This window comes from Carassius gibelio, chromosome A17, assembly GCF_023724105.1.
Source record: "Carassius gibelio isolate Cgi1373 ecotype wild population from Czech Republic chromosome A17, carGib1.2-hapl.c, whole genome shotgun sequence".
Lineage (NCBI taxonomy): Eukaryota > Metazoa > Chordata > Actinopteri > Cypriniformes > Cyprinidae > Carassius > Carassius gibelio.
The window spans coordinates 2,737,488-2,764,995 of NC_068387.1; the positions used below are offsets into that span (position 1 = coordinate 2,737,488).

A 27,508-nucleotide genomic window follows, 5' to 3' on the forward strand; every position below is an offset into this window, starting at 1 on the left:
TTATAATAAACACATCACATCAATATAATGCAATCTTGCTGAATAGAATAATTATAAAAATCCTATTAATCAAATATGGCATACATATATCTGTATAGCTGTATTTGGTTAAGAGTTGCAAACCTGTGTGTGTGCGCGTGTGTGTGTGCGCATGCGTGTGTGTGTGTGTGTGTGTGTGTGTGTGTGTGTGTGGTGTGTGTGTGTTATTTCTATCACTCACACTTCACACACAAGCTGAGCTCTGTACTCACTTCTCATGCTAATGTGCTATTGTGTTTTCCAAGCTGTTTGTCTGTCTGCGTGTGTATGGTGTATCTCTCCTGTCTCATTCAAATGAGCGTCACGTTATTCTGTTGAAATCTGAGCTTCCTGTTTCAGTGCTGCTCTCTTTGAAACTGTGAGCGTGTCTCACTGCAGTCGCTCGGATGTGACTCGGCACTCTGCGCTCGCAGCTTGTTCACTTTTGTGTTAGCGAGAGAGAATTATCGTGTGTGTGTGTGTGTGAGATATAAATAGACAGAGAAATGTTACAACTACAATGAACACTTCTAGTATTCATCTCAGAAGAACAGCGACTTCTGTACTAAGCATATTTTAATTATCACCATTGGCCAGTTATTTTATTTATTTATTTGTTTGTTGACCATGCAACTTTTATTTTGACAGCGCCATTCCCTGAATCCATGCAGATCCTCTGCATCTGAAGCTTGTGTAAAGACGCATACTGTTTGTGTGTTTTGTGACCATCCATCGATCCAAACGTTATCTTTGATTTGAAACTGTACTGTGTTTTAACCAGATGGATGCATTCTCATATTCACTGGATGTGCTGTATACTTGGTCTTTATATGAGAAAATATGATTCCCAGTTACTACTTATTGTGTGCACTTACTGGTGATTACTTCCTTTTTAATTCATGTTTTTATACCTTTCTTTATTTGTGAAAAACACTATTATAGGATAACAAAATCGAGACGTTTCTTAAAGGGATAGTTCACCCAAAAATGAACATTTAGTCATCATTTATAACCTCATGTTGTTCCAAACCAATGTGAATTTCTTTCAGCGGTTGAACACACACACTCACACACACACACACACACACACACACACACACACACACACACACAGTGTGTTCATCCCATAGGTGTAATGGTTTTTACACTGTACAAACTGTATATTCTATGGCCCTACACCTAACCCTAACCCTCACAGAAAACATTGTGCACTTTCTCAAAAAAAAAACGAATAATGGGTTATGTCCTCATAAGTCGCCCTCTCCTTGTAATACCTGTGTCATACCAGAGACTATTTATGCTTTTTTGAGAGAGACATGTCACTTCCTCAATCCTCAATACAACTAAATAAGGAAAACCCTTAACGGCAAAGATGGCGGATGTGTGCACATGTCCCGCCCCTCCCGCTGGGAAGCCAATCATCTGCTTTTAACAGTCAAGCCGGGAAACATTTAAGCCTATCTTGTATTGTATAGCAATATTATGGAACTGAATGGCTACCATCAACTGTTTGGTTACCAACACTCTCCAAAATCATTCAGTTTTGGAACAACTTGAGGATGATTAAAAAATATATATTTTGTTGAACTGTCCCTTTAAGTATTCATTTATTTCACTTTTTTTTTCTTCCTGTTGAATAATTCTCTAGTGAATATTATTTTCAAATAAAGGTCAACTTAATTGCAGCATGTGTTACTTAATATCTTTCAATAGTAAGGTTTATATCACTGTTCTCTCCAAAATATCAGCATTGGCCATCGAAAAGACCCTTATTGGTTGAGCACAATCCAGTACCAAGCAGAAACTAAAGTTGTGGGGTAACAGTGCCAGTGTTTCTGTATGAGTATTAATCACTCGATGTGGTGTCAGAGAAGGAGCCGCTGGTATTGAGGTGTTTATATTTGAGGTGGTATTGTATTGGTGTTGGGGTCTGTCTGAAATGACTCTCTCTCTGTCTGTCTGCAGGAGGAGGCTGAGCGATGAATAAGCTACGGCAGAGTTTCCGGAGAAAGAAAGACGTTTATGTGCCAGAGTCCAGCCGGCCGCACCAGTGGCAGACAGACGAGGAGGCCGTACGCGGGGCCAAATGCAGCTTCGCCGTCAAGGTATTGGACACATGCACACCTGTGCTGAAGCAGCTGTCAATCATTCTCATGCTGTTCATGCTGGAGATCACTAGAGCTCTGAGGGACTGGTGGAGCGCCGGTGTGCCTCGTCTCTGACACTGATCACGCCATGCTAGAACCTCAGAGTGTGTGTGTGTGTGTGTGTGTGTGTGTGTGTGTGTGTGAATGAGACCCATTTTTGGAATTAAATTAAGCAGGAAAGTTGAATTTGATGTTGTCTTTCAAAAGTTATTAAACTAGGAATGGGTAAAGATGGTTGTTTAGCAAGTTTATTATATCTTTTTTTTTTTGTTGATTTTTGGAGTTGCAAGGAGATGCAAATCTTAAATAATTTATATGCAACTTGAGAGCGTTTTTTGTTTTGTTGGCCGTTCACAGCCGTGTGATTGGCTGTGATCTTTAGAGGTGCTGCTCGGCCCGCGCCGTCCTTAACCTGCTTCTGATCTGTCTCTAATTTGCCGCATTTACCCACAATCCCACAGAGACGGAGCAGCCTGAATCTACAGACTGCTGTTCATTCTGGCCATCAGCGCTCCTCTTCTCCTGTAGAGTTTCTTACTCGCCTCTGTGCTTTCAGTCCGCTCTTTCATATCATAGCGTAAGGTCACGGTAAATTGGTGGCCTGTGCTGGGTTGGTGTCTTTATGTGTGTTTGTGTTTTGTGTCGTGTCCTAGATTCTCTCTCTCATCATCTGAGCTCTTATTTCTCCACCTGCTGATCATAAATATCCTCCATAGAGCTCACTATGTGAAATGTGTGTGTGTGTGTGTGTGCACAGTGGCGAGTCGGTGTTTTGTGTGGTTTGTGCTTTAGTTCAGATGAGGAGTATGACATCAGCGGTTGTTTTGGTCTTTGATCATTTTGTTGGCACAGACTGGAGAAGAGCAGCTCTATGAATAACTCTGTGCCCATTTCCAGCTAAATCACTGCTCTGTTGTGTTACACGCTCTGGAAGATGGCTGCTCTGGTGGGGACAGACAGCTCTTTTCTCACTCATGCTCAATAACTGGTTCAGAGCCAGGTTAGAAGCCATGTCAGATAAAGACCAGACCTCAGAAGCTATCAGAATTTCATCTTGCTTTCTGGCCACATATAAACATCTGCACCAAATGATATATTTTTGACTTTGACCTTATTTATTTTTTATTTTTTATATATATATATATAATTTAATTTCTGAAACTGTAAAATGTTTATTTTTATCTAAATTCTTTGCAGGTTCTTAATTCATATGTCAGGCTTCACAGGGTTAACAAGCAGGTGCACTCGTGGTTCTCTAGCTGCTCTCTGCTGATGTCACAAACTGACAATAGCAGCTCCTGAGCTCTGTGTGTTTTACTAGGGGAACGGGAAGGTTTTCCTGTCAGGACAATAGCTGCCCTCCCGGTGGCTCGACCTCAGTCCCAGGAGTCTTGAAGGCGAGACGCAGCGATGTCTTCTAGCAGAGCGGTCTGTGGGAGGTGGAGGAGGGCGCCGCTGTTTCCGCACATTGAGTGTCAGCGCTCGTTCCAACAGGACTACATGGGACAGCTTGACAGGAAACACTGAGTCACCGTTTCAAAGCTAAACTACTGTTTGTCTGTGTTTGTCTAGTATCTGGGGCACGTGGAGGTCGAGGAGTCTCGAGGCATGCACATCTGTGAAGATGCAGTCAAGAGATTGAAGACGGTAGGTGTAGCTTCATCCGTCACATCTCCAGCGCTGGGACAACATCTCCTGTTCTTCATCTGAACACTCTGCTCAGTCCCTGTCTGTCGACACCAAGTGGTCTATTTCAAGCGTGTCTGTCTCCTCCTGCTGTTCTCTTCCTCTTCCGCTGGTCTCGCTTATGCTGTCAAGCATCAGAAAAAAACTGTTGAATATAAGTTGAGCTCAGTCTACAGCAATACACGGAAAAAATATTATCAGTTTGTCCCTTAACAGAAAGTTTAGCATTTATTAAAAAAAATACAAAATAAATGGAAAGAAATGAATGCTTTTATTCAGCAAGGGTGAGTTAAATGGATAAAAGGTGATGGTAAAGAGACTTGTGTTATTAAGAAAGATCTGTTTTGAATAAATGCTGTTCTTTTTAACTTTTAATTCATCAAAGATTCCTGAAAAAAAGTTAACAATATTAAGCAGCACAACTGTCTCCAACATTGATGATAAATCAGCATAATCATGTGACTCTGAAGACTGGAGAAATGATGCTGAAAATACAGCTACACATCACAGAAATACATTAGATCTTACACTATATTCACATAGAAAACATTTTAAATTGTAATAATATTTCACAGGATTAGTGTTTCTTTCTGTATATTTGATCGAATAAATACTGCCTTGATGAGCATGAAATACTTCCCTCGTTCAGGAGGATTTTTGAACCACTGCGCTTCCACAGACATCGACCCCTGATTGTGTTTCTGCATAACCTGCCCACAAACCAACAAGCCTCCGCAGTCTTCCTTTACTAGCTTTTCTAGTTTTGATAACATGCTTAGCATTCAAAGCTGTTTAACAGCATCATATTTGAGGGGAATAAAATCATTTTAGTGACTGAAAAATTGAATTTGATGTGCTGGCTACTGATTTCAGCCTGTAACACAGGAAGCCGGTGCACAGCTTTGTTAAAAATATATATTTGAATCTGTATCTTTAAGGTACCAATATGTCACAAAGGTGTGTCTTTTGAAAAGGTACCGCCCCAGTGACAGCTTTTGTACCTGAGAGTGTGGGAGTGATGTGGTTCGTGTAGTCTAGACTTCCTGCTGATTGTTTGAAAGCATGATTCTTTGTGAAGGCATTATTCTGCATGCAGAGGACAGGTAGCGTATCATCCGTCCAGACCCCAGCACGTAAGCACACGGTCCGGCCGGAGAGGGACAGGCGTCAGTTTCCTGTCTCAGCAGCGTCCAGCAGAACACATTCCATTCTTCAGGGAAAAGGAAATCCAGTGCTCTGTCTATTTTCCACATTGACACGGCGTCGCACGCCTCCACCCAGGTTACACTCTGGAGACGTAGAGGCGTGATGTTCGCATATCATCTTCTCCTCCTGACCTGCTGTTAGAAAAGAGTGCTGTAGAATGTATTTATTTCTCATTCCAGTCGATAGACCCGACGGTTTCATTGTTGACCGATGTCTGCGTGCGCTGTGAATAAACTCCCATTCGTCTGGAAATGCTACTGTAGTCTCCCATACACCTGCTTTCACAGAGTAAGAGAAGAAGAATTCACCTACAGTACAAATTAAAATCGCGTCATTTAATCTACTCATTTTCAAAACCCATATGATCTTAACCCAGAGTGTCTACGCTACATTTACATTTAAAAATAAAATAAAATGATGTAATAATATTTATAACTAATAAAATGTGTTTTTATTTCGAATAGTCTTGCATCTCTAGTCCGAGTCTTATGGCTGTTGCATGAAGTCCCAAACACCCTGAACATAACTAATGACATACAGAGCAAGCTTTAACAGGGAAGTCATCTCTCGTGACCCTGCAACCTGCTCAAACCCTCGCTCGGACAGTGCAAACCTCTTTATCCAGAACTGATCCGCACTAATTCAGTTACCTTCACTGTAACCCAGAACGCCAAATTAAATGGCTGGACCTGTGTGTGTGTGTGTGAGGACCGTCCTCTAATGTAATAAGATTTCCTGTCACTGAAAGCTTTCCATCCGTGTCCAGGAAGTGCTTGTGTCTCTGCAGAGGCTCCTCTTTATTGATGTCATCCACTTGTGTTTATTTATTGTTGCTGTGCTGGTTGCACTTAACATGATAAATGTGTGTATAACGTACGAGCTGTTCATCTTACCGTCAAGGAATATCGGCATAATCTCCGAAATTGGCCAATGGTTACATTTTAAGCCTTTATCGTCCAATTCTGATAACGTTCCGATAATATTCTACATCCCTAGTTATTTTTACATTTTAATTTTGCCATTTTAATTTAGTTACTACTAATATATATATATATAAAATTTTTTTTTTTTTTTTTTTTTTTTTTATCTGATCTTAGAAGTACTCTAAACTCTGTTTTATGTGTGAGACAATAATAATGTACAGTTATTATTTGTTTTCACAAGTTTTAGTAATATTTTTGATATTGAATATTTTTCTGTACCTAAACTAAATGAACATGATAAATGCTGATTTGGCAGCTAGCTGAAATAAAATATGTTTAAATAGTAACTCCTTTAAACTGCTGGCCGAGAAGCAGACACTGCTGATGTCATTTTTCTCAAAGCTTTCGAAGCAAAAACTCAGTTCTGCTTTCGGCTGAGAGAACAGATGCTAAATGCAGTGCAGGCGTAATGTGCGTTCAGTTTACTCAGTCTTGTTTTGTCATGCTGCATGGCTACCTCAAACTTCTTCTGAAAGTAAATAATGAACAAATATGAGCTGTGAATCATGTTCGTTTGTTATCATCTTCTACATGTTCTTTCACAGCCAGCTCATGATGGTGTGGAGAAATGAATTCAATGACTTGGAAAGTTATAACGTATTCACGGACGTAACCCAGACTGTGTTTGTGGGCCGGTTATGTTCATGTAGTAACCGTTATAACAACATTCAGATTTCAAACAGTGGAAATGCAGGCTAGTTTTGAGAGAAAGGACAAGGACGAGACATTTTAGTTTCTTTCCTCTAGTCTTTCCTGTTTCTATTCACTTCCAGCTCCTATATTTCTATCTGTCTACAGTCTACGGTTCCTGCACGTTCTCCCGTCCCCCTCCGTCTGTTTGCATATGTACTAAAGTGAATGCATTACGATGTTCTCTTTCTCTGAGCAGGTTTGTTGACATGAGCCATTAAGAGCATCTCGATCCTCTCTGACCCCTCAAACCTCTTTTTTTAACCCAATGAGCATCGCTTTTCCTTCTACTGAACTTACATGTGTGGAAACAAACAGTAATTTTAAACCTCCACCTCTTTCTGTGCCTTAACTGAAGATGTGGGCTCAGTATATAATGGTTTTGCTGGTCATTGTTACTTGAACTGAAACCCAAAACCTCAGTTAAGGGACATGAAGCCAGTGTAGATGAGAGGAACTGAGTCCTTGACTTGGTGAATGATGCACTTCTTGTTTTACAGAGGCCACATACACACTGTAAGGTTTTGGGAATGACGACACATTCCTGCACTTAGCATTCCACATGTACAGTATAAGATCTATATATATAGCAGTCAGTGCTACTTCCTCACATTCCCGATTGTTTCTACAGTGATAGCCGAGTTGTAAACAAGAAACATGACACCGGCTGTCCGTGAATTCAGTAGTAGATGCCATCACCATACCCAGAAATATCCAAACACTGTGTGTACACTCTTAAAAAGAAAGGTCTTTGGTTCCCCAAAGATTCCATGGATGTTACAAATTCTTCAGGGACCCATCAATACTAATAAAGAAGTTAATAAAGTAAGCCTGGTGTGTATGTGGTTGAGTGATTTTGAAATCTTCACACTCTTTCTCTCTTAGCTGGGGTGTGTGTTTGTAGTGATTCAGGATCGGTTCTTTCCCTCGGACTCTTTTGATGTCATGTGACGTCATCAGAAGCAATGCTAATCAACTACTGCTCAAACCATCACTAACATCATAACACGATTCATTTAAAAGAACAGTTCACCCGACAATCTGAATTCTGCCATGATTTACTCACCCTCACCAAAACCTGTACGGCCCTTTCATTAAGAGAAACACACGAGAGGAAGCCGTAGATGTGTTCATGCTGCTCTTTTCCAAATGAAGAAAGTGATCGAGACTGAAGCTGTTGAGCTCAGAAAAAAAATTAATTAAAAGCACCATGAATCAGTGCTTATTATAAGTGTGGCCTTCACTAATAATATTTATTTTGCTCACAAATTAAAATCACTATTAATAATTTAGGTTTTTCTAAGTTCAGAAATTTCTTTATCAAATTTCATTAAAAGAAAATAGTAATTATACAATAACACACTCTCTACTTTATATAAACTGGTAAATAAGCTTCTCTCAAAAGCTAAAAACATGCAATTCCAAATATCAATTGATATAATTACAAATTATATTCATGTTTTTCTAGACACTGAGATTAATCATACTCGACACTATTCATGATAACTAATAGAGGTTGGATTATTTGTTTATTGCTTTATTAACTGATCAAAACATAAGCAGTAACTTAAACAAAAACAAAAAAAATAATAATTGTTTACATCTTTGATTTATGATTTTTGTAGCTCAACATCATCCACCAGCTGTTATTGTATGGAAAAGAGCAGCGTAAACCTTGTACCTAACACCTGTTAGAAGATCATGAGGAGAGTACATGATCAGTTACTGGTGGGTGAACTGTTCCTTCAAGAATAGTGAAGTACTCAAACTCACATAGTGGAGTAATAATACTAGAACTGTAACCGCACCAGTAACACTGACACACATGCACACGTGGTGAGTCTGAACTACAGGTGTGATTCCCCCTCCTCTCCTCTCCACCCCTCACAACTTTCTCATTCTTTAACCATCAAACCCCATTAAACCAAACTCCGTCCTGACACAAACTCACAGGACGTTGTGTCTGAGTTCATTTGTAACCCTCTCCTGCCTTTTCCTCCCACCAACATCCCCTTACCAACCTCCATTCCAGGACAGAAAGTTCTTCAAGGGCTTCTTTGCAAAAGTAAGTTCTGCTGTGTGCATTTACGTACTGTCCTGAACATACTCTATGCAAGTATTCAATCTTGAATTTATGTTGTTGCTTCAGTCCTCCATTTATATAAATATAATGCAAACTCCTGCTGGATTTTCAGTGTTGCAGCAAGGGTCTTTAGAGTCCCCTTCTTCAGTTGGTTTTCTCTTTCAGTTTAGCTACATTCATGACGGAAGACAATCTTTCTGAGAAGGTTATTTGAAGTTATCTGAATAACAGCACCTCTGACATTTGATGGAAATACTCCTGCCACCCACTTGAGAGGAGGTGGATCAGTCCAAGGCTTTGTTTACATGACGACGATGTAGTCAATAACAGAAACGTTTTTAAAAGGTTTCAAGGATACACAGCAATGATTTCAGAACGATTCACGGTTTTTACATACCCGCAAAAATGGCCAAAAACGCTGTATTACATCTTCCAGGCCAGTAGTTGGCGCTGTCACCCTGTTAGTAAACAGTACCTGTCGGGAAGTGACGATTATATCTCTGCTGTTGGTTGTAATATTAAGCCGGCAAGGAAGTCGACCGGAAGTTGAAGTCGGATGCGTGCCGCCGCCTTGTAGCAGAACTTCACTTGCGTTAGCATCCCATTTACCTCCCATTCATTTTGGCGTCACTTTGACAGCGGATAACATTACATCTGAGGCGTTTAAAGACTCCATTTGTCCATTATTTATTTCTAAAGATACACAACAATGTATAAAGGGCTCCATTACCTTCTATGTTACATTATGGCCCCGTATAAACAGTTTTTGTAAAAATAGGCTAACGATTGCATCATAACCACTCGGCTCTCTGTCGCATTACCGTATAGACAGGTGGAGAAGCTCGCAGGCAATTAACTTAATATGGCGTACTGGCGTTACATTTTAAAATACTATACAAAATAATTAATCAGAATACTTACTCCTGCTCACTCACGCCAAAGAACTCCCCGCTCAAGCTCGCCGTCTCTGCAAGAGAGTTTGCACGCACAGCTACTAGAAGATTTACATCTGTCAGACAGGTTGCTGACGTCGTCAAGCTTAGTTTGAGTCTGCGCGTCAGAAACGGAAGTGCTAAAAAACGCTAAAAATGGGCTTCACTTGTCTCAGTTGAGTTCCAATGGGGTCGCTGTGTCCATTTCTTTTACTGTCTATGGTAATATTGGTGAATTAAATCCACACATTGCTGAAGAAGCGTTAGTAAACTCTTAAGCACTAACCACCGTACCATGTACTCCGCCATGGTTGTGTATGTTTGTTCGCACTTGCCTTTGAAATTGACATGTACTGCGCATTTCTACATACCTAACACATACTACAAATTTATATATTTTTTAAATAGCACGTACTACGCATGCGCACGACATCACCGTTTTCTGAGATTCCCGTTATTGGGTGTTTACATGGAAAAGGAAAACGGTGGCGTTTTCAAAAACCTGTACTTTGAAACCCGTTTTCAAAAACCTGTATTTTCAGTCCACAAAACGTCATTGTCATGTAATCAAACAGGCAAAATGCAAAAAGAGTTTCCCATTTTTGGCTGAAGACGTTGTGTGAAAATGGTAAATGTGTTCAAAAACTGATTACCATTCATAAAATTTCTGTATACTCCTTCAGTTTTCATTAAAAAAAAGAATATTAAGTTAGATAAGACTTGCTTAGTTCGAATTATAGTTTGAAAGAGTGTGACTATAAACACAATGAGCAGGGTTTAAAAAGTCTTACATTTAATTATAACAAATGTAAGGCCATGGTCCAAGAAAGTCTTAATTATGATTTCAAGAGAACAGAAAGACCAGAATTCCTGTGGTTTAATGTGACGATTAAACTTCAAAAGGCTATGGTTTATTAAATAAACATGAACGGTGCTGCAGTGTTTCAACTCATCCAGTTTCTTAAAACTGGTTTAAAGGCAGAGATGTGAAGTTTTTGTGATAACCTCAATCTGAACTGCAAATCATGCTTTTTAGAGTATGTTACCACAGACATTGCCCTACCCCTCATTTGGTGATCTTCACCTATTTGTGCAGGTCTTAAATTTGAGCCTAAAAATCCTGCAGAAGCCCTGACTGAGGCAGTGAAAGCAGCTGGGGAGCTCTTGTGAAGACGTTTAATGTCCCGACAACTGTGTAGTCCTATTGAGACACAAGTCACATTTTACAAAGTTCAGCTTGCTTCCAAAATATGACACCCCTGCAGTACTCCATTTTTAATTTGATTGTCCTAAATGGATGATTTATTATATCACGACTAAATGTAATGATAACTCCTACTGTATGGCTTTTCCTTAATACAAAGAGTAGTCTCCTGTCACAGCTGGTTTATGTCTCCTCTAGAGGGCACTCTATTACACTTGCAACTAAAATCTGTCATTATTGATTTAACCAGTTTTCCACAAAGCAACAATTGGTGCCAATTAATCTGTAAAAACATCACATCGATCGACCTCTGCTCTTGAGTCCTGAAGTCTGGTTACACTTCAGTCTCACAGTGAATGAATGACTGTGTTTGTGTACGTTTGCATAGAGTATGTTTGTGGCTCAAACGTGTGTGAATGTGTGTACACTTTTTTTCCCTCCACTGATAGATTAGTTTGCTCCTAAAACATGTCTGGAGCAGTAGACGAGTGGGTGCAAAGGGGCAAACGTGTGTGTGTGTGTGTGTGTGTGTGTGTGTGTGTGTGTGTGTGTGTGAGAGAGAAACAGTTAATGTCTGCACATGGGTAAGTGTGAACACTCAAGCTCCCTGAATCAGGATGTGTGTTTGTTTGAGTGCTTCACTTCTACTGTTTCTCCTTTATCGTGTCATATGCCAAGCCTGCTCCTAACACTGCTGTAACCTTTCTCAAAACTCAATGTTTTTGAACTTTTCTCTGTTTTCAGGTGTTGTTGGTAGATGAAAGTGCATTTGTATGAAAGTGGAAGAGGGTGAAGGGCCTCAACAGGGGGATCTTGTGGGGAGATCAGCTCTCTTCTCTTCTTTGTGCGTCTCTTTCCCCGTCGGTCTCTCACTGTGTGTGTTGTGTGTGTCCACACAGGCGGGTAAGAAGGCCGTGCGAGCCGTGCTCTGGGTGTCTGCGGATGGCCTGAGGGTCGTAGATGACAAGACAAAGGTACTGAAGGACTCTAAACTGACCGATGATGATCCACCAGATAACCACACGACAGATAAAGACAGATCCTGACCATAGAAAAGTGCACTTAAAGAGAATTCAGATGAAAATGTTGTCATCATTTACTCACATGACCTCCTTCAGTGGAGTGATCACTGTCTGATTTGTGAACAGTTAATTTTGAAATGATTATGTGAATCAGAGTCAACCTATTAAATTACAATTTCTGAGTCATAAGAATGATTTGTTCATTAAATCTTGTGAATGCAACAAGGAAAGCTAATGCAGACCATGGTTATTATAGTTAACTAAAACCATTAAAAACAGCTTTTTTCAGCTTGTTGGCATAAATATGAATAGAAAAAGCTAATATTATGAAATATGAAAATATTTCAATATGTAATAATAATATATAATACAAATGATTCTAAAATAACACACTGATGTTTAGTAAATGGCTTTAGCAGACTTTGGATATGGTGTGAATCATTCTGTCCACGTTCATGATGCTCTTGCATCACTGAACGCTTCAGTCCCATTCATTGCTAATGCCTAGAGAAGAGCATCTCTTCCGAATGTCTTTGTTGTGTTCCTGAGAGCGGTTTGGATGAATCAGTGCCTCCTGCTGGTGAGAGTCAGTCATTGCTCATCGGTACATGAAGGACTGCTGGGTTTACTCTGGAAGATGCTCCACTTAGTTGCATATGAATTCTGATCAGCTTTTACAAATCTACAGGCTTTTACTGATGCAGATGCCTGCAAAAGCAGAAATGGCTAAATAAACATCTCTGTTTTGTTCCCAGGATCTGATTCTGGACCAGACGATAGAGAAGGTTTCCTTCTGTGCGCCGGATCGTAACTTCGAGCACGCCTTCTCCTACATCTGCAGAGACGGGACGACGCGCCGCTGGATCTGCCACTGCTTCATGGCCGTCAAGGATTCGGTGAGATGCTCGTATCTGACCGAGAGGCTTCTGACCTTCAGTTTCCCTGTTTGCCTCTTTATATGAAATAGTGTTTTTGTCAGGTAGCTCGTAAAAATCTGATTGTTCTGCATCACATAATCTGGGTTGTACTACTTCAGTACTATCATTGTCAAGTTGTCATTTTTTAGAAAGACTAAATGTTGTCCAAACAGCCACATATATAAAATCAGATTTTATTAATGTCAAAATTGCAAAGTGTCCAAGAAAGAAATTAAATTGCAGATATAAGAAGTTCAGATGGGATTGTGAGACATTCAGTCACAATTATGAAAATAAACTCACTATGTGTGTAATACAGAGACGACAATACAGACTAGAATACAACATGAAAACTGGACTGAAGAGTTTATTACTTATATTAAACCAAAGAGTTTTAGGTTGCATCTGCGTCTGAATATAAAACCAGCAGTGATTGATTTTACTATTGTTATTTTTATTTTTGTTGAAAAATATCATCATATCAGATATCGGCATGCTGTAAAACGACTAGTATTTCTATAATGAGTAATTGATGATATGTATAGTTGATGTTTTGGTGTCGGTCTCAGGGCGAGCGTCTGAGTCACGCGGTGGGCTGTGCGTTTGCTGCGTGTCTGGAGCGCAAGCAGAAGAGGGAGAAGGAGTGCGGGGTCACGGCCACCTTCGATGCCAACCGCACCACCTTCACTCGCGAGGGATCCTTCCGCGTCACCACAGCCACGGAGCAGGCCGAGCGAGAGGAGGTCATGAGACAGCTGCAGGACGCCAAGAACGGTGTGTGTGTGTGTGTGTGTGTGAGAGAGATTTAATACAGCGGATCAAGTCCTAAGAAATGTCTGGATGTCGACTCGTCACACGAGCTCAGGGCTTCAGGGATGTGATGTTCATACAGTCAGCATTTCTTTGATGATGTATGCTTCCATGCAGAGGTTTGGGGTCAATACACTTTTTGTTTTTGTTTTTATAAAAAAGTCTCTTATGCTCACCAAGCCTGCATTTTTTTTTTAAATAACAAATACAATTAAACAGCAATTTTATGAATATTATCATTTAAAATGACTGTTTTCTATGTGAATCTATGTTCATATGTAATGTATTGCTGTGATCAAAGCTGAATTTACTCCAGTCTTCAGTGTCACACGATCCGTCAGACATCATTTGTGAAAACACGTGCGCTGCTTCATATTTTTTGGAAACTGTAAAAGATTTTTGTAAATGTCACTTTTGATCAATTTAATTCATCCTTACTAATTAGAAGTATTCATTTCTTAACATTTGATGTAGAGCACTGTTCTCTGTAAAACTGGTTGTGATTAAAAACAATAGCAAAGTTGATCACAAAAAAAGAGAAACATTTCTGATTATTATCAATGTTGAAAACAGTTTTACTGCTTCATATTTCTGTGGAAACTGTGACACATTTTTTCAGGATTCTTTGATGAACAGAAAGTTCAAACTCATTTTTTGATGAGCATAAAAGTTCAATACTTTTATTCATCAAGAATGTGTTAAATTGATCAAAAGTGACAGTGGGTTATATGTATATTAATGTTACAAAAGATTTATAATTAGAATAATTTCCAGTTCTTTTGAACTTTCTGTTCATCAAAGAATCCTGAAAAAATGTGTCACAGTTTCCACAGAAATATGAAGCAGTAAAACTGTTTTCAACATTGATAATAATCAGAAGTTTTTCTCTTTTTCTGTGTGTGTGTGTGTGATCAACTTTGTTTTTAATTCAACAAAACAACATCCATTTAAACAGACAAAACCAGTAAAGAAGAGCCACAGACATCAATATTTTTACTATATGAACTTTTTATGCTCATTCCTTAATATCGTCCAAAATAGAAAACCATTTCCATGCATCGATGTTACTAAGTTTATCTTTGTTCATTCGTGCTGTTTTACTTTCTCGAGTCGCTATTTTAATGTGTGGAGTATTAAGTGTTTTGATGGTGAGTGCGTGAGGGGGTCTAACCGTTCCTCTGTCTGCAGACTCTGAGGGGGTGTTGGGCGGCTCCTCTGTCGGCGTGTCTAACCCCGGGGTCACCCTCGCTGGACCCAATGGCTCTTCATCCTCTCCTCCTCTGCCCATGAGCACTCTGGCCCCTCAGGAAGCCAATCCTCACGCCATCCCTCGACGCCACGCCACCGTGGAGGCTCTGGCTCGCCAGGGCTCGTTCAGGGCCTTCCCTGCGCTCAGTCAGAAGACCTCTCCCTTCAAACGGCAGATGTCGCTGCGCATGAACGAGCTGCCCTCCACCATGCAGCGCAAGTCTGACTTCCCCATCAGAAACACCGGTGAGGCTCTGCAGTCTGCCTTTACCTGCCCTCTGGAAGTCTCCAGTCAGGGCTGGGTATTTATTTAGTTCAGTTAGATTCAAGAGCTTGCATTTCAATTTAATTTTGATCTCCATTCATTTGGATGCTGTATGTATCAGATTGGATACATGTCACAATGCCTCAAGAAATAAAAGATCGCTCGCAGAAATAATGCTGTGAACTATACAGAAAACCCTGTCAGCTACTACAGGGATCATGTCACATTAAAGAGCATCAAAACCACATTTATTTGAGTTTCATCATAGAACTGACACAATTTAATCGAGTCTTGTTTTAAGTCGAGACTTGTTTCATATCAAAAGTAGTGAAGTACAGTGCTTATTGTGATTATTGAATGGTAAGTTTGCTACAAATAATGCTTTGGCGAAGTTTTGTTCATGCATCAACTTATAACAGAACAGACTAAAAGATTGATTCTTGGGTTTTAAGAACTATGTGAACGGTGTTGTTCTGTTGCCTTCAGAGCCGCAGTGTTTGCTGCCGCAGGTGTGAGTAGTGAATGTTGTGCTGTGTGTTTGTGTTTGTTAGTGCCGGAGGTGGAGGGTGAGAGCGACAGCATCAGCTCTCTGTGCACTCAGATCACATCCACCTTCAGTGGGGCTCCAGAAGACCCGTTCTCCTCCGCACCGATGCCCAAACCCACCTCCTCCCCGCAGTCACCCTCAGCTCCAGGTCAGCTACACCCTCACACGCTCCGTCGTTCACACAGGAGTAGATCCTTGTTTTATGGCTATATTCTCTTTTTTTGTCAAAAATGATCAGAACTTGATATATAATGACATTCAAATGGTTGATTTATTTCAAAAGGTTGAATGTTTTTGAAAGAAGTCACTTCTGCTCAGCTAGACTGCATCTATTTAATCAAAAACATAGTAAAACATTAAAATTGTGAAATATTTCTACAATTGAAAAATTACTATATAAATTTGTAAAGTGTAATTTATTTCTGTGCAGCTGTATTTTCAGCATCATTCCTCCAGTCTTCAGTGTCACATGATCTTCAGAAATCATGAACATATGATGTTTTACTGCTCAAGAAACATTTCTGATTATTATCAGTGTTGAAAACAGTTGTGCTGCTTTGTTATTTTGTGGAAACCGTGATATATACAGTATACAAATAAACTCATCGACAGCTAGCTAGTAAATGTGTCAGCCATCTATATTACTAACACACAGCTTCTGACAACACAGGAATTTTCCTCCTGCTGTCACCATACTTTAACAAGCGCAACTAAAACCATGCGATTCAAGACTAGTCTCTATAGTCACAAAATCTTGATTAGAGGCAGAACTAATCAAATCGTCTTCGCACGCGTGTGTGTGTGTGTGTGTGTGTGTGTGTGCATTTCTATATGTTAGCACTCTGTCTGCTTGTGTCTCTAATCTTCACGTCCTGTCTGCTTCTGTAGTTAATGGTGCAGTTCCTGCCTTCAACCCTCCTAGTGTCACTGTAATTGCTGCAGCTAACTCACCCGTGCTGCCGCCCCCGCTGCCTGTTCGAGAGACTAACCCCTGGGCCAAGACCCCAAACACAGCCCCCACCCCAGCACACATAGGTAAGAGCTGGGCTTCCTGCCACAGGAAGTGCTGACCGTGCAGAATAGTTGCCAAGGAACTCATTTTGGTTATAATGTGAGGTTATACTACTGTGAGCAGCTGTTGCACAATTCGTAAAACTGTTTTGAATGACTTCACAAGTGAAGCACGCAACTTATTTGGTTTATTTTAGATGTTAATTGTAGTTTGCAACTGAGCAGTCAGTCATGGTCACAGCCTATTTATGCTGATGTATTTGGAAATGTAGGTTTAAATAAAAGTATATGGTTAAAAATGTTTTATTTAGTATTCACCATCCTGTTGGAATTATTGTATAAAAATCAAAGACTGTCTTGTCTGTAAAGCAATAGAAAGGAATAAGAAGAGAGAGAGAGTTATACAGTATTGTTCAAAATAATAGCAGTACAATGTGACTAACCAGAATAATCAAGGTTTTTCGTATATTTTTCAGTAGATTCTCAGAAAACAAACGAGACCCAGCATTCATGATATGCACGCTCTTAAGGCTGTGCAATTGGGCAATTAGTTGAATTAGTTGAAAGGGGTGTGTTCAAAAAAATAGCAGTGTGGCATTCAATCACTGAGGTCATCAATTTTGTGAAGAAACAGGTGTGAATCAGGTGGCCCCTATTTAAGGATGAAGCCAACACTTGTTGAACATGCATTTGAAAGCTGAGGAAAATGGGTCGTTCAAGACATTGTTCAGAAGAACAGCGTACTTTGATTAAAAAGTTGATTAGAGAGGGGAAAACCTATAAAGAGGTGCAAAAAATGATAGGCTGTTCAGCTAAAATGATCTCCAATGCCTTAAAATGGAGCAAAACCAGAGAGACGTGGAAGAAAACGGAAGACAACCATCAAAATGGATAGAAGAATAACCAGAATGGCAAAGGCTCAGCCAATGATCACCTCCAGGATGATCAAAGACAGTCTGGAGTTACCTGTAAGTACTGTGACAGTTAGAAGACGTCTGTGTGAAGCTAATCTATTTTCAAGAATCCCCCGCAAAGTCCCTCTGTTAAAAAAAAGGCATGTGCAGAAGAGGTTACAATTTGCCAAAGAACACATCAACTGGCCTAAAGAGAAATGGAGGAACATTTTGTGGACTGATGAGAGTAAAATTGTTCTTTTTGGGTCCAAGGGCCACAGAAAGTTTGTGAGACGACCCCCAAACTCTGAATTCAAGCCACAGTACACAGTCAAGACAGTGAAGCATGGAGGTGCAAGCATCATGATATGGGCATGTTTCTCCTACTATGGTGTTGGGCCTATTTATCGCATACCAGGGATCATGGATCAGTTTGCATATGTTAAAATACTTGAAGAGGTCATGTTGCCCTATGCTGAAGAGGACATGCCCTTGAAATGGTTGTTTCAACAAGACAATGACCCAAAACACACTAGTAAACGGGCAAAGTCTTGGTTCCAAACCAACAAAATTAATGTTATGGAGTGGCCAGCCCAATCTCCAGACCTTAATCCAATTGAGAACTTGTGGGGTGATATCAAAAATGCTGTTTCTGAAGCAAAACCAAGAAATGTGAATGAATTGTGGAATGTTGTTAAAGAATCATGGAGTGGAATAACAGCTGAGAGGTGCCACAAGTTGGTTGACTCCATGCCACACAGATGTCAAGCAGTTTTAAAAAACTGTGGTCATACAACTAAATATTAGTTTAGTGATTCACAGGATTGCTAAATCCCAGAAGAAAAAAAATGTTTGTACAAAATAGCTTTGAGTTTGTACAGTCAAAGGTAGACACTGCTATTTTTTTGAACACACCCCTTTCAACTAATTGCCCAATTGCACAGCCTTAAGAGCGTGCATATCATGAATGCTGGGTCTTGTTTGTTTTCTGACAATCTACTGAACCTACTGGTAACTTGTTTGCCACGTAGCAATAAAAAATATACTAAAAACCTTGATTATTCTGGTTAGTCACATTGTACTGCTATTATTTTGAACAATACTGTAGGTTTAAATAAAAGTATATGGTTAAAAATGTTTTATTTAGTATTCACCATCCTGTTGGAATTATTGCATAAAAATCAAAGACTATCTTGTCTGTAAAGCAATAGAAAGGAATAAGAAGAGAGAGAGAGTTATATATATTGCAGTAAACTGTGAAAGAGGACTCACTTACACTCTGTCTAGCAGGAGGTTTTTTGTGTCCTGGAGAACCACAAGCAATTTTTTTATGTCTCTCTTATCCGACTCACCCATTAGAGGTCTTGAGGTTTTGTGAGTTGATAATCTGATGAGTTGAAGTGCTGGGGGTAATCCAGGACTAGGATTGGGAACCAGTGAAATAGATGGACCTCGTTGACCATTGGCCACTTAAAAAACACTTAAAAATGCGTAAGAATGCATTCCATGTGCATGATGTATGGATTATCCTTTGGCAATAGCAAATTAACTGTTGTTGCATTGAATAAGGTTCTTCTGGGGACTCAATTCTCTGGAGCAGAATCGACTCCCAAAATTTGAAATAAGCACTCGATTCTGAATGTCTCAGAACTGGAAGCTTGATTCTTTATGGTGGGGCTGCTCCGATCACGATCGGCCGATCGTTAATGCGCAACTCGTCAGTAAAGCCGGTTCTCTAATCAGCGGTAAATTCCCTCAGGTACGTGATTTCACATAGAACAGCTGTTACTACACAGAGCCATTGTTAACTGAGAAGATTAACGTTAATTTTTAGCATTTATTTGCGCATCTCAGTTAACAACGGCTCCATTTAGTAACAGCTGCTCTATGTGAAATCATGCACCTGAGGGAATTTACCGTTGATTAGAGAACTGGCTTTACTGATGAGATGCGCATTAACGATCGGGCCGATCGTGATCGGAGCACCCCTACTTTTTGGAGTCCCAGCCCTAGAGAGAGAGTCTCTAAACAAGGGGAGTCCAGTACTGCTCCTGGAGGGCCACTGTCCTGCAGAGATCAGTTCCAACTCCAATTATTGCGCTTTTCCACTACGTGGTACATCTCGACTCGGCACGGCTCAGTATGGCACGGCTCGGTTTGCATTTCCACTGAAGTTTAGTATCGCTTTATAGTGGGTGGGATTATTCACATATCGTTATAGTTGCGCCGCAACTTCTTAATTTTTTTTTTTAATTCTGCGTCCCCCCATAAAGCAATCGCTGGATCCACGCCTCTGGTATCAACGAGAGGAACGTCTGTACCTCCTCAACAGACAATGAAACAGACACTTTTTGGTTGTTAAAAAAAGGTGTGCTCGTTCAAAACAGTTGCATTCGATCCTTCGCTGGCTGTGCTGATTTAAATCTAGCGGTTTTGTTGTATTTGTGTCACAAGTTCAGTGACGTGGGTAGTGATGATTCTCTTCAGCCAATCCCTGATCAGCAGAGTTTACACGTCATGTTTTGGTAATCGAGGTGGTACTAAAAAAAAAAAAGTACCAGGTAATGTACCCAGTGAACCGTACCGAGTTGTACCGTGCCATACCATGCAGTGGAAAAGCTTCATAAGACACACCTGAACCGGCTAATCAAGGTCTTACTTGGCATGTGTTTTGAGGCTAAACTCTGCAGGACACTGGCCCTCCAGGACCGAGTGTGGACACCCCGGCTCTAAATTGTTAATGGTTTACCAGAATAAATGGCATGCTTACTAAAAACTGTTCTTGTTCTGTCCTGTAGGGAGCGAGTGGGCAAATCCCGCACCCACCGCTGGAGCCTCACCTGCTGTCAGCGCAGCTTTTCCTACACCCCCCTCCTCTCACAAACGTACACCATCAGAAGCCGACCGTTGGCTGGAGGAGGTGACTAAGTCTGTGCGAGCCCAGCAACCCACCGTCATCACAAGAACCAACACGCCTCCCGCTCAGCAGCCCTTCCCAGCTCCCGTGCCTGTCCCTATGGCACCGGGCCCTTCTGCACCCTTCATGCCAGGCATCCCTCCATCTGCGGTCCCTACCGTACCCCCACGCCAGCCAGCATTCCACGCTCAGGCGCCAGCGTCCTTCCCAGTGTCCAACGGGATCCCTTTTGTGCAACCAGCCTTTCCGGTGGTTGGCATTACTCCTTCGCAGATGGTGGCCAACGTGTTCGGTTCTGCCACGCAGACTCAGCCCATCCCGGTACCTGTTCAGGTGCCCCAGGCACTTCTCCAGTCTTCACCTTTCTCCACACCACCCACAGGCCAGTTTGACACCCAGGCTGTGTGCAGCCCCTTCGGCAAACCACTCCTACCTCCGGTGACAAACGCCACAGTCCTGCAGCCACCGAAAGTCAATGCCACATTTAATGGGGCTAACAGCTGGGCAGCAGTGTCATCACCTGGGCAGTCTGTGGCAGTGCAGCAACCAGCCGATCCCTTCGAGGCCCAGTGGGCCGCACTGGAGAGCCGCTCACAGCAACGCACCGCTCCTTCACCCACAAACCCCTTCTCCACCGAGCTCCACAAGACATTTGAGATCCAACTCTAAAGACAGAAAACCACATTGAAGGACAATGCGATGGACGACTTTAGCCCGCAAACCACTTCAGCTCCATGTCTCCGTCTTCGATTTCTTTGTCTGTACATCCGTGTCTGGTTTTTGCTTGTGACATGAACAAATGGAGACAAGGGGGTTAATGAAGGTGCCCCCAGAAACGCAGCGAGTACAACTTCCGGCATTTATGGCGCAGTTATGTCCAAGACGAATAAGAGTGACAAGATGATGGTAAAAGAAACTTTAGATGCTCTAACATTGACCCCGTAATGTTCAGTGCTCCCTCTACCCCGACTAACCCATCTCACAGCGCCCCCTAGCAGGCTGGATGACTGCTCTCTACCTGAAGGACGAGGCACTTCACAGACCTTCCGGGTTCACCAGGTTCTTGTAGAACTTCGCAAACAGAAAAAAGACAGAATTGAAAAAAAGAAGAGGAAGAGGAAGAAGCATGAGAATGCCAAAATCTTTATTTTTATGCATTAAGTATATTTTAAATAGTTTTGAAATTTAACTGAAGAGCTGTAAATAATCTTTCCAAAGGTGCAGGCTTATTTTGTGTGCAAACAGGCATGAAGGGATGGTTTTCATTTCTCGTCTCTATTAAATTTAAATCTTCTGGTCACCATGCATAGTTTGGATGCCCATATTTTGTAAATAGATGATCCATTTGTAACCAGGCCGGGTTTGAGGGTCTTTAAATCACACAGGTTCCAGACAATGTTATCAATCATGCTATCATTTTAACCCTTTTTTTTATTTTATTTTGTTTTTTTTTAACACTATAGTATGAGTACTTTGATTTCTATTGCATACATATCATTATCATTTTAATTATTTTTTTTTATGAATTTTAACACTATTGACAATGTCATCGGTCAAGCCACTTTTATTTTATTCCTTTAAAAAAAGATTTTCATTTTAGCACAAGCACTGTTCTAATCGATCATTTGGCCACTTATGGTTCATGGCATTAGTGAGCTATGATTTCCACTTTCTTGAAATTACCTGTGGTTTCAAATCTACAATGATTGCGGTGAATATTTTTATTTCCATGCTTTTCACGCAATCCCATCAACCCTTTTGTTTTATCAGACGTAAAGATGATTTGTCCTGTTTTTAGTTTTTGATTCCATTTTGTAAGTATTGCATTGTATTATTCTAATTCTTTACGGAAAATTGAATCTAAAAGATTGAATAAAACGTTGGTGGTAGAGGAAAGCGGTTCTGTGTGCTTCTGTTCCACATACAGTACAAGATTCATGATTTAGTGTATCTAAAAATCTGCTCAAGGATCTCACAGTGAGCTCGAAGGAGTCAAAAGAGATGCTGCCGCCTCTGAAATGATTCCCAAGTGTCACATTTGGACAGCGTCACCTTAAAAAATTGCAGTGTACAGGGAAGGCAAGTCCATATCAAGTGTTCGTCATTTAGGACATGGACCGTTAGCCACATCCCTCCAAATATTAATATGCCTACATATGAAATGGATAAATGGAGGAACTTGTCTTAATTATCTATTATTGTTTCCGGTATGATGAGTCGGAATAATAATTATTTTATTTTCTCTTGTGTATCACTGTGTATTTTCAGTTAAGTGACTAATATTTTTTTTTCCATTTTAAATTAATTGTAAAGAGGTTGCTGGGATAAATATCTAGTTGCAGGTGGTAATCCTTGGAATTGGGATTATTATCATTAACTAAAACTAAAACCACTTTTACATTTATTATAAATAAATAAATAAAAATAAATGTTATTTCTTTTGATTGTTTATTTCAACTTTTGTGCACTGAAGTAATTAAGACCGAAATAAAAATAAAAATTAATTATATATAGTAATTTAAAAAATATATATGTTGAAAATAAGGTAAAAAGATGGCAATATAAAAATAAAATCTAAATCAAATTATTAATAAATTCTTTGATGGTATAAATACTTTGCGAGTCCTAGCAGTCCGTCAGAATGAGTGCTACATCTCTGACATGAACACAAACACTGCTGTTAAAGTGTTTGGTTCGTGTAATTAGATGTTGATTTATTTCTGAACTCCTTGCGAGAACACATCAAGACACATCTTCAGTCATAGTTATGTTTAAATAAAGCTTACTGCTGGTTTACACGAAGAGAAGTAAAGTGACAGATTTATGAGTTCACGCTTTTTCATTAGTAAGGTTAAATCATGCTGGACTGATATGTTTAATTTCGTTCTTTGGCCCATATTCAGACACTTTTTCATACCATTTTCAGCATCAAATGATATAAACGGGGCTTAAGGCAAAATCCAAGAACGTTTTTTGTTATTTTTTTTTTTATTATGATCATGATTTAAACGCGAGCAAGAGTGCCGTTTTCTCTGAATATCAGAACAATTGCATATGTTTTTTGTTTGTGTAACCCAGTGGCAATACAGGGTTAAATTACTTTAAAATTGTATTAAAATAGTGAAATATCCCTTAGAAAGAAATCAGCCAATCAGGAGTGATAGTTCCTCCCCTAGCTGAACATGATTGACAGAACACAAGGCAAATTGCGCGATTCAACCATGTGCGCGAGTATGTGAGAGAAAGAGGGAAGACGAACACCATTGATGGCGATGGGAAACAAAAGGAAATTAACAGATATAAAGTTAACACAGTGATAAAAGTGAGTGTATTAGCAAGCTAAAGAACCAACACAGAAGACAGAATAAGGAGGAGCAACTGAGAGTTTGGAAAACCACCTGTATTTGTCTTGGTCAGGTCTTATGAACAGAGTGAAAACGACTTGGAAGATCCTTCTCTATGGATGGCGAGCCTCCCAGTGTGATCGTGAAGAGATGCAGACCAACTCCTCGAACGTTTCCCCTGGTGGTAGGAAAGTATCAGTCGCCTGAGCTGGTACCCACTTTCATCCAAGTGCAAACTTCCTTTTAAAAGGAGGAACTGTCACAGAACTGGTGACACACACTTTTGACACTGTTTACTATTTACAGGATTGACTAACACAGAAAGTGATCACAAAACAGACTTTTAACGACTACAAAAGGAAAAAATTAGAGACTAATTTATTTTAAAGGGCTTTTTTTTCATATACATGTTATGCAATCGTGTTTCAACTGTTATTTGCAACTTAATGTGAGTAAAAGTTACTGGTTACTACTTACCTGGTCTGATATTTCCTTTTATGGGTACAGTTTATATCACTTAGCTCCTTTCGTACCTAGCACAGTGTAAGCTTACGTTTAGTGTGTATCACGGTTACATGAACTTGGCGAGCCAACCAGGAGCTTTGTGAGTAGACTGTTGCAAAAAAGGAAAGCCAGTTAGAGCGCCACCTGCAGATAACACTTTGAATTGCATTTTTTTTTAGTTAAAAGTTTGCAAATTTCAGGGTTGAGTGTTACACCTGTAAAATGGAGATTGTTGAGAACGAAAATATCAAAGTACCAAATTCAGGCATAGTAAGTGGGTTATCCTATACCCCTGTAGATGATGAGATTTTCGATTACTTAAAGCAATGGGGGTCAATCAGTAGGATCTTTAAGATTGAGAATCCTGAGTCTGAATATCACAAACAAGCCATCATTGAGTTTAAATCAGGTGCAACACTGCAGTCACTTGAAACTATACTGCCGCTAGATAGACCCAGTTCTGAGGACTCCAATGTCATACACCACATAAAAACACTAGCTAGTGTTCACAGCAGCAAACTAGGCACTGAAGTCACTCACAATTTTCTGTCTGGACTTAGAAACATAGCTAGATTAAGTGGTGTGTCATTTGAGGACATGTTGCGAGGGGAGTTGACAAGGATTACAGAAACTATTGGAGCACAGGCCCCAGTGGAAGAAGTAGAGACAGTTCATGAGCCAACTCCGCCAGTGAGTGAAAGGATAGAGCCCATCTTACTTACGACTCAAGCTCAGCCCAGACCCACATCAGCTCAACTGAGACAGCATCATAACTCCACTGAAACTCCACTTAACCCTCACTCCACTGGTGAATTAAGTCAAACTGTTGGTGAAAGACAGTCTTACATTGAACCAATGCCTACATTCACTCCTACTGTTATGAGGGATCCCATGCCTAAATTTACCTTATCTCCTGATCACCTCAGCACACCTGAAGTTCAGCGAGTAGTGGTGAAACACATTGTGAAAAGTGCAGAAATTTCTTCTCAATGGCACTCACCGGCCAGATTGAGGATTTTCTCAGGAAAAGTCCCTTGCCCGAACTATGAGGTGGATTATGAAACCTGGCGAACCAGTGTTGACTTCTACTTGACTGATCCAACTGTTTCTCATTCACAGTTGGTGATAAGAATTGTTGATAGCCTTTTACCCCCTGCTGCTAATGTAGTGAAGCCTTTAGATCGTCATGCTACTCCACAAGATTACCTGAGTTTGCTTGACTCTGCATATGCAACTGTAGAGGATGGTGATGAGTTATTTGCAAAATTTCTTAACACTCACCAGAATTCAGGTGAGAAACCATCTACCTACCTTCATAGACTGCAGTCATCCTTGAGTGCTGTTGTGGAAAAAGGGCTGTAAGTGACATTGATACAGACAGACAGCTTCTCAAACAGTTCTGTAGAGGGTGTTGGGACAATACAGTGATCGCAACTCCAGCTGGAACAGAGACAAAATAAACCACCCACCTTCTCAGAGTTTTTTTTGTTGTTGCAGACTGAAGAGGATAAGCGAGCCGCCATGGCAAGTTGAATGAAGCAGCACCTCGGATTCACAAAAACAAAAGCCCAGTCTAATGCACAAGCTGTGGAATCCCTGATTATGACATGAAAATCCAAGATAACAGTATACCTTCGACCGTGAAACTGATTCAAAAACAGATAGCTGACCTCCAAGCTCAGATTGCTGCTTTCACAGTTTCCAAGGGAGAGAAAGCAGTGAGAAATAAAGTGCCCAATGCTCAGAGGGCTAAGCCAAAAGAGAGCCAGCCTGTGTTAGAGGTTGAAGGAGCTAATGGCGAACCTGTTCCTTACGCTGGATATGTGGCGATAAGTCTGAAGTTTCCTAAAGAGTTTATCGCTTCAGAACCAGAAGTAGAAACTCTAGCTTTGATAGTACCAGACACTCGCTCAAACAGCAGTATACCAGTACTCATTGGGACGAACACTCTGGACCCTCTTTATGAAGAATACTGTGATTACAACACTCTCAGATCTACCACATTTTGTGGTTATGCCCAAGTACTCAGAACCCTGCAGCTACGACACCAGCAACCCTTCGGTGGTAGACTTGGACTAGTAAAACTCAGAGGCAGTACACCTGCCACAATCCCTGCTGGTGAAAAGGTCATACTACAAGGAGTTGCTGGTGCAAGCACCGTTACCAATGAGTCATGGGTGTTGTTGGAGCCTCCATCGATGTCATCCTTACCTGGTGGAATCTTCACAGACTGTTGTCTTATCACCATGCCAACTCAACATCCTTACAAGGTGCCTGTAATACTGAGAAACGAAATGGAACATGATATAATACTACCAACTAACTGTATCATTGCTGAGCCAGCAGTAGTTCAAGACATTTTGCAAGATACTCATCACTTTCTGAAAAACATACTAACCCAGATGAAGAATCATTTCCTCATGATAATCAGCGAGATGCAGCCACTTCTAGTCAAAAACAGAAAAAACTGGAGCTTGACTTTGGCGATTCACCACTTTCTGAGGAGTAGAAGACAACAATAATCGAGAAGCTAAATAACTACTCTGATGTTGTCGCTCATCATGACCTTGACTTCGGTCAAACAACAAAAGTCAAACATCACATTCTTCTGAAAGATGAAACGCCATTCAAACAGCGACCTCGCCAAATACATCCACAAAATTTTGTAGCAGTGCGCCACCATCTCAAAACCCTTCTTGATGCTGGAGTTATTAGGGAATCTGAGTCTCCTTTTTCATCACCAATTATAGTCGTAAAAAGAAGAATGGTGATATCAGACTGTGTGTGGACTACAGAAAGCTAAATATACAAACTATCAGGGACGCATATGCTCTACCTAATTTAGAGGAGTCGTTTTCTGCACTCAGTGGGTCTCAATGGTTTTCTGTATGGATCTAAAATCTGGATACTACGAGATCGAGATGGAGGATTAAGGATTAAGCGATGCTTAAAGTGTATAAACAATTACACACTGGCTGAATGAAGCCCAAGGAACCAAGGTTTAATCATCCCAAAAAAGGGAACGAGGCAAAGCGCGTAAACCTTACTGTACAGGATTATAGAAAGTGCGCAAGTCTTGCG

At 40.5% G+C, this 27,508-nt stretch overlaps 2 protein-coding genes across 5 annotated transcripts in view; one reads left to right on the forward strand and one right to left on the reverse strand.

Moving 5' to 3' along the window:
- Nucleotides 1-22,475, forward strand: part of LOC128031382 (protein numb homolog) — a 43,926-nt gene extending 21,451 nt beyond the window's left edge. The window contains exons 2-11 of one of the 4 annotated variants that reach the window (XM_052619608.1): nt 1,984-2,123; nt 3,738-3,812; nt 8,763-8,795; nt 11,849-11,923; nt 12,727-12,867; nt 13,458-13,662; nt 14,887-15,192; nt 15,763-15,906; nt 16,647-16,793; nt 20,461-22,475. In XM_052619608.1, the coding sequence (XP_052475568.1) occupies nt 1,998-2,123; nt 3,738-3,812; nt 8,763-8,795; nt 11,849-11,923; nt 12,727-12,867; nt 13,458-13,662; nt 14,887-15,192; nt 15,763-15,906; nt 16,647-16,793; nt 20,461-21,248 (2,040 nt within the window). In that variant the 5' untranslated portion in view covers nt 1,984-1,997 and the 3' untranslated portion in view covers nt 21,249-22,475. The remainder of the gene's footprint in view (nt 1-1,983; nt 2,124-3,737; nt 3,813-8,762; nt 8,796-11,848; nt 11,924-12,726; nt 12,868-13,457; nt 13,663-14,886; nt 15,193-15,762; nt 15,907-16,646; nt 16,794-20,460) is intronic. The other 3 variants (XM_052619610.1, XM_052619609.1, XM_052619611.1) reach the window with 3 other exon arrangements.
- LOC128031375 (BRD4-interacting chromatin-remodeling complex-associated protein-like) overlaps nt 17,250-27,508 on the reverse strand; it is a 28,017-nt gene continuing 17,758 nt past the window's right edge. The window contains exon 15 of the transcript XR_008188082.1: nt 17,250-17,735. The gene's annotated coding sequence lies outside the window, so the exon portion shown is untranslated. The remainder of the gene's footprint in view (nt 17,736-27,508) is intronic.